We start from the raw sequence: 13,104 nt of genomic DNA, 5'->3' as shown, positions 1-13,104 counted from the left end.
GCTATGTGGTTACTTTGCGAAGTGTGTCTCGCTGTACTCGCGTCAGCGTTAGCGTCAGCGACAGCGCGTCAGCTGCAGTCGCTGCGGCAGCGTTACAGGTTGTCTAGGTAACCACGGGAGTTGTCGCTGATTGGTGACATCCGAGAGACAGGTGTTCGTCTGGCAGTTGAAGCACCTGAGGACGCTGCTGAGCCCTCAGGTGAGGAGTTGCGTGCCTCTTCCCTCCCCCGCCAGCCTTAACGTTCCCAGAGAAGTGGGGGGAACTGAAATCTCACGATGGTGAGCGCCTACTGTATGCGGAATCTCTGCTCGGTCGGTAGTGTGCAGTAGCAGGACGGACCGCTAACCGCGGTAGCTTTCGTCCGTTTCCTTTGACATCAGTTGTGTACGAGGCCCCGTGCTGGGCGCACATGGAAACAGCGAACCTATGTCTGCGCCCGGATAAACGAGCGCTTTAGGTAAAAGCCCCAAAGACGGAGTGCGGAAGACCTCACGTTCGTTCTGATGATGCAGATCTCAGATTCGGAAAAGGCTGGGCACCGGGAGAGGAACCATGCTGAAGAGAGGCTGGGTTTTGGAGCTAGGAGACCAGCACTCAAGCCATAGTGCCAGCTGCACTTTCAATAAATGGTCCAATCCCGCTGACCTGAAGCCCTGGGCACACAGTCTCTGAGCGCCCACCCAGCGGCTTCATTGGGAAAATGGGAGTAACAATGATAGCAACCTGAGGGGGTTTGGGGGAAGAGTTCGCAAAAGCCTTCGCGAACTAAAAAGCCGCGTAGAATCTGATAGACGAGAGAGAACATTCAAAATAAAAAGGATAGACTCAGACAAAGCTAATAATAGTATCTGCCATTAGTGAATGTTTGCTATGTAGCCAGACAGCATCATTTAAAGAGTTAGGATTGTGGTTTGTGGAGTCAGACATACGGGGATATAAATCTTGGTTCCACCCCCTTACGAATGTGTATGTAAATTTGAGCCAATTACTTAACTTTTCTGAAATCAGGTTCCCCATCTGTAAAATATGCATAATCATCTCTGTCTCAGCGTTATGAAGTAAAAGGACAATGCATATTGAGCATCTATCAAACTGCCTAGTCTATGGAAAGATCTTGTTAAAGGTTAGTTTTTATTATTCTACTCCCGGTCCCCATTGAATCCTCATGCAGTGCTATGAGGGATGAGGAAGACTTCACAGTGAATGTGGTATTAGGAGAATAGAGGGAAATTAGAACAAAAGAGAGAAGTGCTCATTGCTCAGGAAACTGCCCCCGAAATTGTAATTTAAATATTCCTTTACCCTAATGGAATAATTGGAAGTGAAAATCCCCTTCAGTCTTTCAAAATAGGATGTCATGATACAGGGTAGAGCAAAGGCCCAGGATTGGCAAAATGATGAAGGAAGATGATGAGCTAGGAAAACGAGGAACCCTCAGGCCTTCAAACCTAATTTAATCAAGCGGTGGTTGGGGGGGTAAAGGTGGTGGTGAGGCTGTTTTCTGACTCTGAGGATTTTGATGGGGGGAGGGGGAAAAAAGGCCTTTTAAACCTGGGACTTTGGAGGTACCTGGGTTAGGAGTGACAAGTAACAAAGTTTCAAACCAGAGCTCTGGAGCCCTAGTAATTAATCACACAATTGGCTAATTTAGAGGCTAAATGTTTTATTTCAAGGAGGGAAGTACCTAGTGAAGAACCGTTGAGGACCAGGTGGTGGACAGAGGTGGAAGAGAATAGTCGACTGGGAGATGATCACTTCAAAATTGGACATCTGAGCAGTGCGTACTTTGGGGGGGGGGTGATTAAAAAAAATAAGCTGGTGGCACTTTCATCTTAAATCTCAACTCTGATTGTTTTACTCCCCATTCCAGAACTTTCACTGTCTTTTTCCTACCAAATAAGCCTAAACACCTTGGCCAAATTTCAAAGTTTTTTTGCGCTGGCCTCCCTGTTTTTCCTGCCTTACTTCTTCTGTTCTAGTTGCAAGATAGTTTCAGCTGTATTAAATTACTGTCTCTTAATGAGATTTGCCTTTGCTCCTATCATTCCTTCTTCTTCAGATAACTTCCCCCATTTAACTACATCCAATTCTTCAAACCTTAAAGTTGGTCATTTAAACATAAAACGATTTCAGATTTCAGGCTTCTCCAAATTATCATCGTGCTTTTTACAGGCCTCTCTAATGGGATTTTTCCTGTTTGCACATGTTATTAGCCTGGGGACAGGGACCGTATTTTGCTCTTTGTCTTCCTCTCAGCCCCTGACTACATGCCTTTCTCAGTGTGGTATTCAAAAAATATTGAATGAGGAGTGCTTGGGTGGCTAACTCATGAAGTGTCTTCAGCTAGGTCATGATCCAGGGTCATGGGATTGAGTCCCACATTGGGCTCCCTGCTCACTGGGAAGCCTGCTTCTCCCTCTTGCTCCCCCTTCTTGTGTTCCCTTTCTCGCTGTCTCTCTGTCAAATAAATAAATAAAACCTTTAAAAAATAATATTGAATGAAAAAAATGTATATATTGAAAAATGTATATATTGAATGAATGGCCGAATACCAGAACCTATTAAAAAAGAAGAAACTTATCAGACCAATTGATTTTATTTCAGTTGAGCTATGAGGGAGCAAGGCCATTGCAAGGGCACATCAGTACACTTGATTCTGCATGTCACCTCCAAGTGTATTTGCATTATGGGTTTCTAAAGCACCTTGTTCTCCTGGGCCAGAGTTTTATAGCCTTGGAGACCAGGATGCATCTTTTGTTTTAAGGACTATGATGTGGAGAATTGACCAAAGTCACAGTAGAGCTAATGGACCCAAAATTATTTGTCACTCTAGACGAACAGCTGGGCTTATTTTTGCCGCCTCTGCCTCTGTAGGATGGAGCTGCAAAGGTGACCTGCATGGCTTGGTCCCAGAACAATGCCAAGTTTGCGGTCTGCACAATGGACCCAGTGGTGTTGCTATACGATGACATGGGGAGCGGAGAGACAAATTCCCCACCAAACCAGCTACCTTGAAGGTGAAGAGAGTACTCTGTGTGTCAACCTGTTCATGGGGTCTTAGGAATCTGGAAAACTTCCTAACTAACTTCCCCAGCCATCTGCCTAGGAAATGGCCTGCCCCATCTTTTCTCAGGATAAATCCCTCACGCTCAATACAGTCCCACAAACACCTTTTCTTCCCTTTTCTCTACCATGTGTGCTCATGACTTTTGTTTTTCTTTTCCATTTTTAACTCTTAGTATGGCAGGAAGAGCTATATGGTGAAGGGCATGGCTTTTTCTCCCGATTCCACTAAAATTGCCATAGGACAGACCGACAGCATCATCTGTGTGTACAAGATAGGCGAAGATTGGTGAGGATAGAGACTGGGAGGTGGGGGTGACCTGGAAAAGAAGGGGAAGGCAGGAAGAAATGTCTCACTGGGGAAAGGGGAGAAGAGAAGGTGATGGTCCAAGCTGGGACGTGGAGAGCAAAGGCCTTCCCGAGTCTGTTGCTGATTCCCTATCTGTGCCTGCCTCGTGTTGTGAGATCCCATCCCTGGGGGAATCAGCCTAAGGTCAGCATGAGGACCTGTGATGGGAGCCCTTGGTGACACAGCATCTTTGTTCCTGTTCTAAAACTGCTCGGGCTCCATTTTATGCCTCCTTTCAAGGCTCTTATGGCAGGGTAGGCAACATTAGGGGGAGCAGGGAACGTATCAGGTCTTTCTTCCCTTCTCCCAGCATCACGTGTGGCACTTTCTTTATGAAAGTGTTTTTAATGTGTTTTCCCTCCTTTTATTTGGCAGGGGTGACAAGAAAGTCATCTGTAAGAAATTCATCCAGACGGTAAAGTTCAGACCTGTCTCAGGGAGATTTGGATGAGCAAACATATATCAATATAGCTACCTGTAAATGTAACCGGAAGTTGCATTTTTCACTTGTCCATCTGACCTTTCCAGCTGAGAGGATGGAGGATGGTGCTGCGTGGCTGCCCCTCCTCCTTGCTTTCCTCCGTGAGCCTGGCTGTGTCCTCTTCTCCGCTTAGGCGACTGGGGCGATGGCAAGTGGCAGGGGTTCAGTTTGTTATAAGTGCGCTGGGCGACATGGACAGGGTTATCCTTTTCATGATTTCCTCCTTGCAGAGTGCTGTCACCTGTCTGCAGTGGCCAGCAGAGCGGCACATCATTGTTTTTGGACTGGCTGAAGGGAAGGTAAAGGAGGAAGAGAAACACAGGAGAGGCTGTGGGTGGGGATAACGGTTCTGGAGAGAGAAATACAGTTAAATGTCTCCCTTAGGGTCAAGTTATATATTGGGAGAGAAAATGGAAGGACCGGTTTTTTGTTATTTCTTTTTCTTTCCTTAGGATCTGGGTGGGATTGAAAGGAACCTTGTATCCATTTTCCCATTTTCAGGTTTCTTTAGAAAACACTAAAACTAATAAATCATCTACCATCTATGGGACAGATTCTTACATGGTATCACTGACAACAAAGTGAGTAAGGAAGAGCAGTATCCCAAGCTGAGAGACATAGGAAGAAGCGATGGGGAAGTCGGGACTGGGAGACTATAATATGGAAGATGGGGAGGACTGGTAGCAGGGAGCCCAGGTAGGGTAATCTTTGACATAGAAGTGTGATTTCTTGGTGAGACAGAGTAATGAATTTATTTCATTTGAGCTATGAGGGAGCAAGGCCATTGCAAGGGCCCATCGGTACACTTCATTCTGTGAGTCACCTTGAAGTGTATTTGCATTATGGGTTTCTAAAGCACCTTGTTCTCCTGGGCCAGAGGTTTATAGCTGTGGAGACCAGGGTGCATCTTTTGTTTTAAGGACTATGATGTGGAGAATTGACCAAAGTCACAGTAGAGCTAAAGGAACCAAAATTCTTTTGTCACTCTAGACGAACAGCTGCGCTTATTTTTGCCCCCTCTGCCTCTGCAGGATGGAGCTGCAAAGGTGACTTGCATGGCTTGGTCCCAGAACAATGCCAAGTTTGCGGTGTGCACAGTGTACCGAGTGGTGGTGCTATATGATGAACACGGGGAGCGGAGAGATAAATTCTCCACCAAACCAGCTGACATGAAGGTGAAGAGAGTACTCTGTGTGTCAACCTGTTCATGGGATCTGTAGTCTCATTGGAGACTATAATATGGAAGATGGGGTGGACTGGTAGCAGGGAGCCCAGGTAGGGTAATGTTTGACACAGAAGCAGGATTTCTTGGGGAGACAGAGTAATCTCTTCCTCTTCTTCTTCCTCTTCCTCTTCCTTTTAATTCACTCACTTGTTTAGTTCCTCTGGGAAAGGAATTCTCTCTGGTCATGCAGATGGCACCATTGTTAGGTATTTCTTCGAAGATGAAGGCTCTGGAGAGTCACGGGTATGACGAAAGGATGCTGTGAGATGGGGATAAAGAAATCCAAGATCCCTCCTAGGGGAGGTTGAACATTAAGATTGAGGTGGTTGGCGGGGGCACATTTAGATGCATTCACAGAGAAGATTTTTATTCAGGAGGCCACAGCTTAATATTTGTGGGCAATGAGGAATCGAGGGGATAGGATTCTGAGAGTAAGGGAAAGTGAAAATTATTATCTATGTAAAAAGTGTATTTATATGTATAAATCATTTAAAAAAGTCATTCTCAAGAGAGGAAAGGGAAAAGGTGGGGGATACAAGGAATGTTTATGTTTTACTTGATGTAATTCTCTATTGTTTGAAGAACTTTCCTTAAGAATTACTCATAGAGGGGTGCCTGGCTGGCTCAGTTGGTGGATCATGTGACTCTTGATCTCAGGGTTGTGAGTTTGAGTACCACATTAGGTGTAGAGATGCCTTAAATAACTAAAATTTAAAAAGAAAGAAAAAGAAAGAAAGTAACCCCTTTCTGCCTGGATGGCTTTCTGCAAACTAGGAAAATTTTGGCCTTAGCCTACAGCACTCTCCTCCTGAAACTAGAGAATCTCTTCTTCCCTTTTGACTCCAACCTAAAAATATGACATTAAAGGCAGGAAAGAGAAATTCGTACTTTATTGGAAGCCAAAAGAGTTTTAAAAAAAAGAATTACTCATGTAATAATTAAATTTATTTCTTCTGTAAAGAAAGAGTTGTATGCTCCATGTGGACCTACCCAGTGTTAGATCATGTAGGATATGTCCCTTTGGGGGCCTTATAGTTGTTTACTAAAGAACTCAACATACAAGCCTTTTGAGGTTTCCTCTTGCGGACAATGACAGACGTGTGTGTGTATGTCATACATACGTGTGTAAGAGTATAAAACCTAACGACAGTTTGTGAAGTTGTCTAGATTAGGATGTGCTTGGGTGGGAAAATGTTGGAAGATTTATACAGGGTATAAATTTTTCCTAGAAAGGAAGAACCTCTGGCTGAGGCTGTCAGAGTCAGAGCGATTGGAACCCTTTACTTCTGTCTTAGGGGAAGTCGGTTATCCACCCATGCCCGCCCTATGCCTTGGCTTGGGCAACCAACAGCATCGTGGCTGCAGGCTGTGATCGCAGAATTGTAGCCTATGGAAAGGAAGGCCACGTGCTACAAACTTTTGATTACAACCGTGAACCTCAGGAGCGGGAGTTCACCACCGCTGCTGCAAGCCCTGGGGGCCAGTCTGTTGTGTTGGGAAGTTATGACAGGTGGGTCCCTTTCCATATGCATCTTCTGCCTACTTTCCCTGTGTACACTTGCTCTAGCCCACTTATTTTCAACCAGACTGGGAGAATGGTTGGAAAGCAAGTATAGGTTTGAAGAGATCCTCAGGTTTTAATTCACTCACTTCCCTTTTCCTGCTCCCACCATCTGTTGGGACTCTGGCAGTTCCACAATACACCAGGATTTTGTGTCTCTGTGCCTCTGCCTGGGACTCCACAGTGGAATTCATCTCCACTCTCTTTGTATTACCGTTACCTCTTTTCAGACCACTGGCTCAGTGTTTGTCGCATGATATTACACTTTTGTGTTTATAGTTAACTGGCTAAACTGAAATGCCCATGAGAAGAGGGCCTATTCGCTTTTGTTTTTGTTTTTTTTTTTTTTGAAATCTCCGGTGGCTAAATTAGCATGCAGTACATAATGTATGCTTAAGTGTTTGGTGAAGGAAGGAAGGAAGGAAGGGATGGATGATGGAAGGGTGAATTAAATAAATAAAATAAATAAAGGGCCCCGGTCCCCTCACATCAGCTTTATTAGTCCTGTCCTTTTATCCCCTTCGATGTCATCTGGGTCTCTTCCTTTGGTTTTCTGTTTCTTTTTCCTTCTTTCTCCCTTGCTAACAGCTCATTTTTCTCACCAGCCATGATCTCCTTTTGTTTTCCCCACTCCTATCGCTCTCACCCCATTTTACTTTTGGCTTGATTTTCCCACCTTCCTTCCTTTGAACCTTAGTGTCCTCTCCTATGAGATTCCCTAGCATGTGTGTTCTCTCTCACTTCCTCTCTTCTCTACTACAGCGAGACTCATTGCCTTCTGTTACACACCCATTTCCACCCTTTTGCTCAGTCTCCATCTCTTCTGAAATCCACCTCCTTAATTTCAGACTTCGGGTACTCAACTGGAGCCCTCAAAGAAGCATCTGGGAATAGGCAAAGCGCAAGGAGATTGCCAACGTATATACCGTCACTGCCTTGGCCTGGAAACGGGATGGCTCATGACTCTGTGCGGTGCGTTTTACTAGTAATCCCTTTCTGCCTGGGTGACTTTCTCCAACCTAGGAAAAATCCCCGGCCTTAGCCTAAAGCACTCTCCCTGAAACTAGAGACTCTCCTCTTCCCATTGACTTCAACCTAAAAATAGGACATTAACGGCAGGAAAGAGAAATTCACACTTTATGGGAAGCCAAAAGAGACAAAGAATTCTGTAGGCGGGGCTGATTTCTCCGTTTCCTCCCATCACTATCCTGGCGTCCTGTGAGTGCCACCTCTTTCCATCTGGTACTTCCCCAAACTGCCAGCCCTTTTACTGCTAACTCTTTCCTAGATTCTAGAACTTGGGTTTCAAGGGTGTCTCCAGATATCCTTCTGATGCCTGTTACCTTTTATGTTGTCACTTTCCCTTCTAGGGCACACTCTGGTGGAGTGAAACAGTTTGACTGCTGCCTCCGGAGAAGCATTTACAAGAATGAGTTTGAGTTGACATGTGTGGGACCTAGCCAGGTAAGCAGCTGATAGCCTGCTGCACCAAAATCTCCTTCTGGACACTGCCACAGTGCCAAATTGAACCCCTGGCAGAGCTGTTCTGGAGAACAGAGTGTATCAGGCAACTCTTTGGCAACTTTCCTGCTATAGCCCTTCCCGTTTATTGTAAGAAAAGATTTAAACACCAAATTGACGGGGTACAGAGATCGCCACTTCCATCTTCCTGGTTTAAAACTTTACTACCTGGGGCGCCTGGATAGCTCAGTCTTAAGTGTCAGACTCTTGATTTCAGCTCACGCCATGATCTCAGGCTTGTGAGATCAAGCACCCCGAGGGGCTCCATGCTGGGCATGGAGTCTGTTGAAGATTCTCTCTTTCCCTCTCCCTCTGCCCCACCCGTGTCTCCATCCCTCTCTAAAACAAAACAGAAAAAGCTTTATTACCTGTATGTGGTTAACTGGAGAGTTTAGAATTACGCAGGTGCATGACATTGCTTTAGGGCCTCTGAACTCACCGTGTTTGACATTGCAAGGTAATTTCTTAGTTCCTGAGCCCACTTTTCTGTTTTCTCTCCCTCTGTCCTTTTTTCCTTCCATTTATTATTCATTGGTTCCTTCATTCTTTTTCTCTTTTTTAAAATTTTGTTCACTTATTTGACAGAGTGTCCGCACAGGAGCAGGGGAACGCCAGAGGGAGAGGGAGCACAAGCTGGATGATGATATGATCCGCCTGGTAGGGAAGCACCACCCAGATCTCCTCAGTGACACACACCTACGCCTGGGCAAGGTGAGCCCTTCTCCGGTCTCGGCCATCTCTTCCCCGAACAGGCCCCACGTCCCCCTCGCCCCATCCTGACCCTCCTTTCGCCAGGAGCTGGAGGCTGAAGGCCGACTGCAGGAGGCCGAGTATCACTACCTCGAGGCTCAGGAGTGGACGGCAACAGTGAACATGGACCGGTCCAATGGGCTTTGGCAGGAGGCCTACCGGGTAAGGAGTCCAGGACACTCTGTGGACACGCCCGTCCCTCTTCCCCACTCTCAAGTGACGCATTCTGAACTGGTCGTGGGTCTCTTTGAAAAACACCCATACCGACAGGCAAAATTTCACATGCGGTAGGAGGGATCTGTGGACTACCTGAAGTCCATCCTTGGACCCTGAGCAGGCTAAGGCTAACAGACCCCAAAACTGAGCCGTATCCCTGTTCTAGTAGAAAGACCTGACCTTTGTCAACGTTGCAGTCCGGTCAGAGAGGGGAAGGGAGCAGCCCTGTGGCCCTGCATGGGAGGATTGCCAAATGGCTTTGCTTCACAGGTGGCCAAGGCTCACAGAGGAGCTGATGCCCACAAGCACGTGGCCTATCTGTGGGCAAAGAGCCTGGGAGGAGCATCCTCAGTGAGACTGCTCACTAAGCTCGGACTCCAGGCAGCTGCCGTGGACCACGCCGCCGACCACTGATGAGACCCCACGGCTTCTCTCCCCTGGACCCTTTCGAGACAGAGCCTCTACATAGACAAGGAAAATGGCTGTATAGCTGAGAAGTGTTTCTGAAAATGGAGGCAGGAGTGAAGAAATCCTTGGAAGAACGTGACGGAGAGGCAAGGAATGAATCAGTAGCTCTGCCCCTGTTCCCCGGGGCCTCAGAACAGTGTTTAGCTGTTCTAAGAAGATGGAAAGTGATCCGCGTTTTTCCTTCTTTCTCAAAAAGACCTTTTTAAGCAATTACTATAGCCAGTGTGGGGCTTGAACTCAACCTCAGATCAAGGGTCCCTCATTCTACAGACTGAGCCAGGCAGGTGCCCCAGAGAAAAGAGCTTTTAAAGTGAAGGTGCACTAAGCCAGTAATTGACTTCTGAGTAACAGAAGTGGGCTTCTGTTAAATGCAAAAAGAGCTTTACTTAAGCAAATGTTACAAAGACCAGTAATAATCCTGCATGGAGTCAGATGGCTGAGGGTAGTCAATGTTTTAGAGAGACAGTTTTTCTGCTAGTATAAATGTGGCTCAGGAGGAAGTGGTGGAGAACCCAGAGCCCTCGCTCCCGAGGCAGAGTAGTGCTGGGAGGCTCACTGCGGTCCCCTGCCTCGCGCCCATCCCATTCCTTTATGCCCACTGGTCGCAGGAAGCACAGGCTTTTCCAAGTGTCCCCTGACCCCGTCCTCCTTTACGTGTCTGTGTGCTTCTGTGTCACTTCACATGGGTTGTCTTCTCAGTCTGTCCTTTCCCTCCCCTGGCCCCGTCTCTACCCTATTTGTTTTCTCTTGCCCTGCTCCGCCTCTTATAAAATGAAAGTACTGAGTAGGCAGACCTTACCTACACCTTCCATTTCAGCTCATTTGAATTTGCTTTTGAACTCTCCCGGCTGGCCCTCAAGCACAAAACCCCTGAGATGCATCTCCCATATGCTATGTACCTGCTCCTCCTCCCTTGCTTTTAACCTGGACCTCCTCCTGTCTCCCGGCTGCCATGATGGCAATCTGCTTCTGATCGTGTGCGGCTGCCCTTCTGTCCCTACAGGGTAAATTTGAAGAGGCCAAAGCTGAATTCATCAGGGCTGGTACGCCCAAGGAAGCAGTCCTCATGTGAGTTACCCGTCAATTCCTTACACCCGTCCTCCCAACCGCAGCCCCAGGACCTGGCATGGCCACCTTCACCTGAACCTAGTACCAATAAATCTTCTACCCCCTCTGATATGGCTGTCTGTCTCCCACTATTGAGGCCTCAGTCCTGTGCTGAGCCTCCTGTGTCCTCTTCTGGGAGCAGATTCGTCCATAACCAGGCCTGGGAAGCAGCTCAGCAAGTGGCCGAGGCCCACGATCCTGACACTGTCGCCGAGGCGCTTGTGGGGCAGGCCCGGGGGGCCTTGGAGGAGAAGGACATTCAGAAAGCAGAAGGGCTGCTGCTTCGGGCCCAGAGACCGGGCCTGCCCTTCAATTATTATGAGGTAGGGCAAGAGAATGTAAGAACCCACAGAGCACTACACTAACCAATACTACTGGGAAAGATCCAGAGAGTTAGCACTGGAGAGGGGGAAGGAGACAAGGAGGAGAAGAGAGGTGCAAGGACCTAGGGATCCGTGGCCCATAGTATAGAGCACCTGTGTGGCAGTGGGAAGGTGTCATGCCGGCCTCTGCCTTCCTGATACCTGGAAATCTGAGCAGGAGGCTGGATTATGGAGCGACGCTCTGTGGATCTACAAGGACTATGTGCGGGGTCAGCTGGAGGTTCTGAGGGAAGAGTATGAGCGGGAGGCTACCAAGAAAGGGGCCAGGTATGACGCCAGGAAGCAGCAAGTGTGGGCAGGGCTGGAGCTTGGGTCACAAGGTGTGCACGGGATAGGCCACGCTGCCCAGCTTGTCCTGGTCACGTGTACTCTCATCTCAGGGGCATGGAGGGGTTCGTGGACCAAGCTCGCCAGTGGGAGCAGGCTGGAGAGTATAGCCGTGCCGTCGACTGCTACCTCAAGGTGCGGGGCTCAGGCAGCAGCAGCCTGGTGGAAAAGTGCTGGATGAAGGTGAGGCGGGCTCCACCCTTCCTGGCTGCCCACTTCCCGGACCGCCCTCACAGCCAGCATTCCTCCTCAGACATTGCTTTTTCCTCCTGGGCCTCTCATTTTCGCTCAGGCGGCAGGTACCTGCTGAGTGCTTGCTAGATGCCAGAGCCAGAACTATGAAAACTATAAAAGGGGATCTGAGGCAGAACGCCTAACAGACTGAAATTGGGGGAAGTTGGACACCACTGTGGCTCAGCTGATTGAGTACCTCGGTGAAGATAAAGGATGTGATTTGAAGTGGAGTTCAGAGGCCGGTGAGGTCCCGACTGAGACGGAGGGAGGCTCTGTGAGGGAGGGGGCAGACCTGGGACCAGAGCTGGAAGGGCAAATCCAGAGGCCGGAGCTGGGGCCAGAAGGAAGCCAGGAAGAAAGCAGAGTCTCCTCCTCTAGATGAAAGCTCCTAAAGAGAAGAATCTAGCCGGTTAAGCCAAGTCAGTAGGTTTCATCAATTCCTAAACATATATATAATCACATTTTATTATCTTAGAAATTGGGTTGCATATCAAGTTTTATATATTTTTTTAAATTTTTATTTATTTATTTGACACAGAGAGAGAGATCACAAGTAGGCAGAGAGGCAGGCAGAGAGACAGGGGGAAGCAGGCTCCCTGCTGAGCAGAGAGCCTGATGCAGGGCTCCATCCCAGGACCCTGAGATCATGACCCAAGCTGAAGGCAGAGGGTTAACTCGCTGAGCCATTCAGGCGCCCCTGGCATGTGAAGTTTTAAATGATGTATCTGGGGTACCTGGGTGACTTGGTGGGTAAAGCATCTGACTCTTATTAATTTTCGGCTCAGCACGTGAACTAGGATTGTGAGATCAAGTTCTGCATTGGGCTCTGCACTGGGTGCGGATCTGCCTTAGATTTGTTCTTCTTCTCCCTCTGCCACACCCCACTCGTGCTATCTAAAACAAAGTAAATGCTGCATCTTTGATTCAGAGAAATACGGTATTAGGAGTTTGAGGGGGATGTGGATTCAGAGCTGCAGATCCTAGATCTCAAGGTCTGCATCTGCCTGGCAGCTTCCTAGGGGGCTGTGGCTGGAGCGAGTCACGTGACACAACTCCTTCCTCTGAGACCCCGCCCCAGAAGCTGTAGGTGGGGTTTAGAGCCCCAAACATGGCTTCAGGGCCCCTTCCTACTGTTCCATCCCTTTGCGCGACACCCAATATCCCTTCACCCTCCGTTCCCCCCTCCAGCACGACGAGTGGGCTTTCTAGGTGGAGATCAATTATCGCCCCTTTATTTACTTAGAGAAATTACAGACCCATTCCCACCTCCCTTCTGCCAGGTAGAGCGGCATAGAGGCTCTGAGTGCTGAGGGTGCTGGTATCAAAGGCAGTGGCCAAGCAGGAAAGAAGCCACCAAAGGGGCAGGTCGGTGAAGGCTTGATCCAGTCAGTGAATAATGGGGGTGAATCTCTTCTCAT

General features: G+C 48.0%; 1 protein-coding gene and 1 long non-coding RNA gene across 16 annotated transcripts in view; both read left to right on the top strand.

Annotated features, from left to right (window-relative positions):
- LOC131807247 (intraflagellar transport protein 172 homolog) overlaps positions 1-9,205 on the top strand; it is a 67,715-nt gene extending 58,510 nt beyond the window's left edge. For 3 of the 14 annotated variants that reach the window (XR_009344338.1, XR_009344336.1, XR_009344337.1), the window contains 9 exons: positions 3,241-3,353; positions 3,789-3,828; positions 3,942-4,193; positions 4,926-5,069; positions 6,415-6,629; positions 7,529-7,652; positions 8,051-8,144; positions 8,787-8,912; positions 8,997-9,205. Coding sequence is in view for 2 of the 14 variants with exons in the window: in XM_059132385.1 (XP_058988368.1) it covers positions 3,241-3,353; positions 3,789-3,828; positions 3,942-4,193; positions 4,926-5,069; positions 6,415-6,629; positions 7,529-7,574 (810 nt within the window). In the remaining 12 variants the exon portion in view is untranslated. The other 11 variants (XR_009344341.1, XR_009344340.1, XR_009344339.1 and 8 more) reach the window with 11 other exon arrangements.
- Positions 9,206-10,041: 836 nt separating this feature from the next.
- On the top strand, positions 10,042-11,924 carry LOC131807245 (uncharacterized). Of its 2 annotated transcripts, XR_009344334.1 has the most exons (5): positions 10,042-10,703; positions 10,885-11,065; positions 11,283-11,392; positions 11,506-11,635; positions 11,745-11,924. It is a non-coding gene; the product is annotated as an uncharacterized LOC131807245 (long non-coding RNA). The 2 variants fall into 2 exon arrangements; XR_009344335.1 differs by lacking the exon at positions 11,283-11,392.
- Positions 11,925-13,104: the final 1,180 nt, after the last annotated feature.

Source organism: Mustela lutreola, chromosome 9 (genome assembly GCF_030435805.1).
Source record: "Mustela lutreola isolate mMusLut2 chromosome 9, mMusLut2.pri, whole genome shotgun sequence".
In the NCBI taxonomy this organism is placed as follows: domain Eukaryota; kingdom Metazoa; phylum Chordata; class Mammalia; order Carnivora; family Mustelidae; genus Mustela; species Mustela lutreola.
Note: the sequence above shows the minus strand (reverse complement) of the source record. Positions and strands in the feature narration are given on the sequence as shown.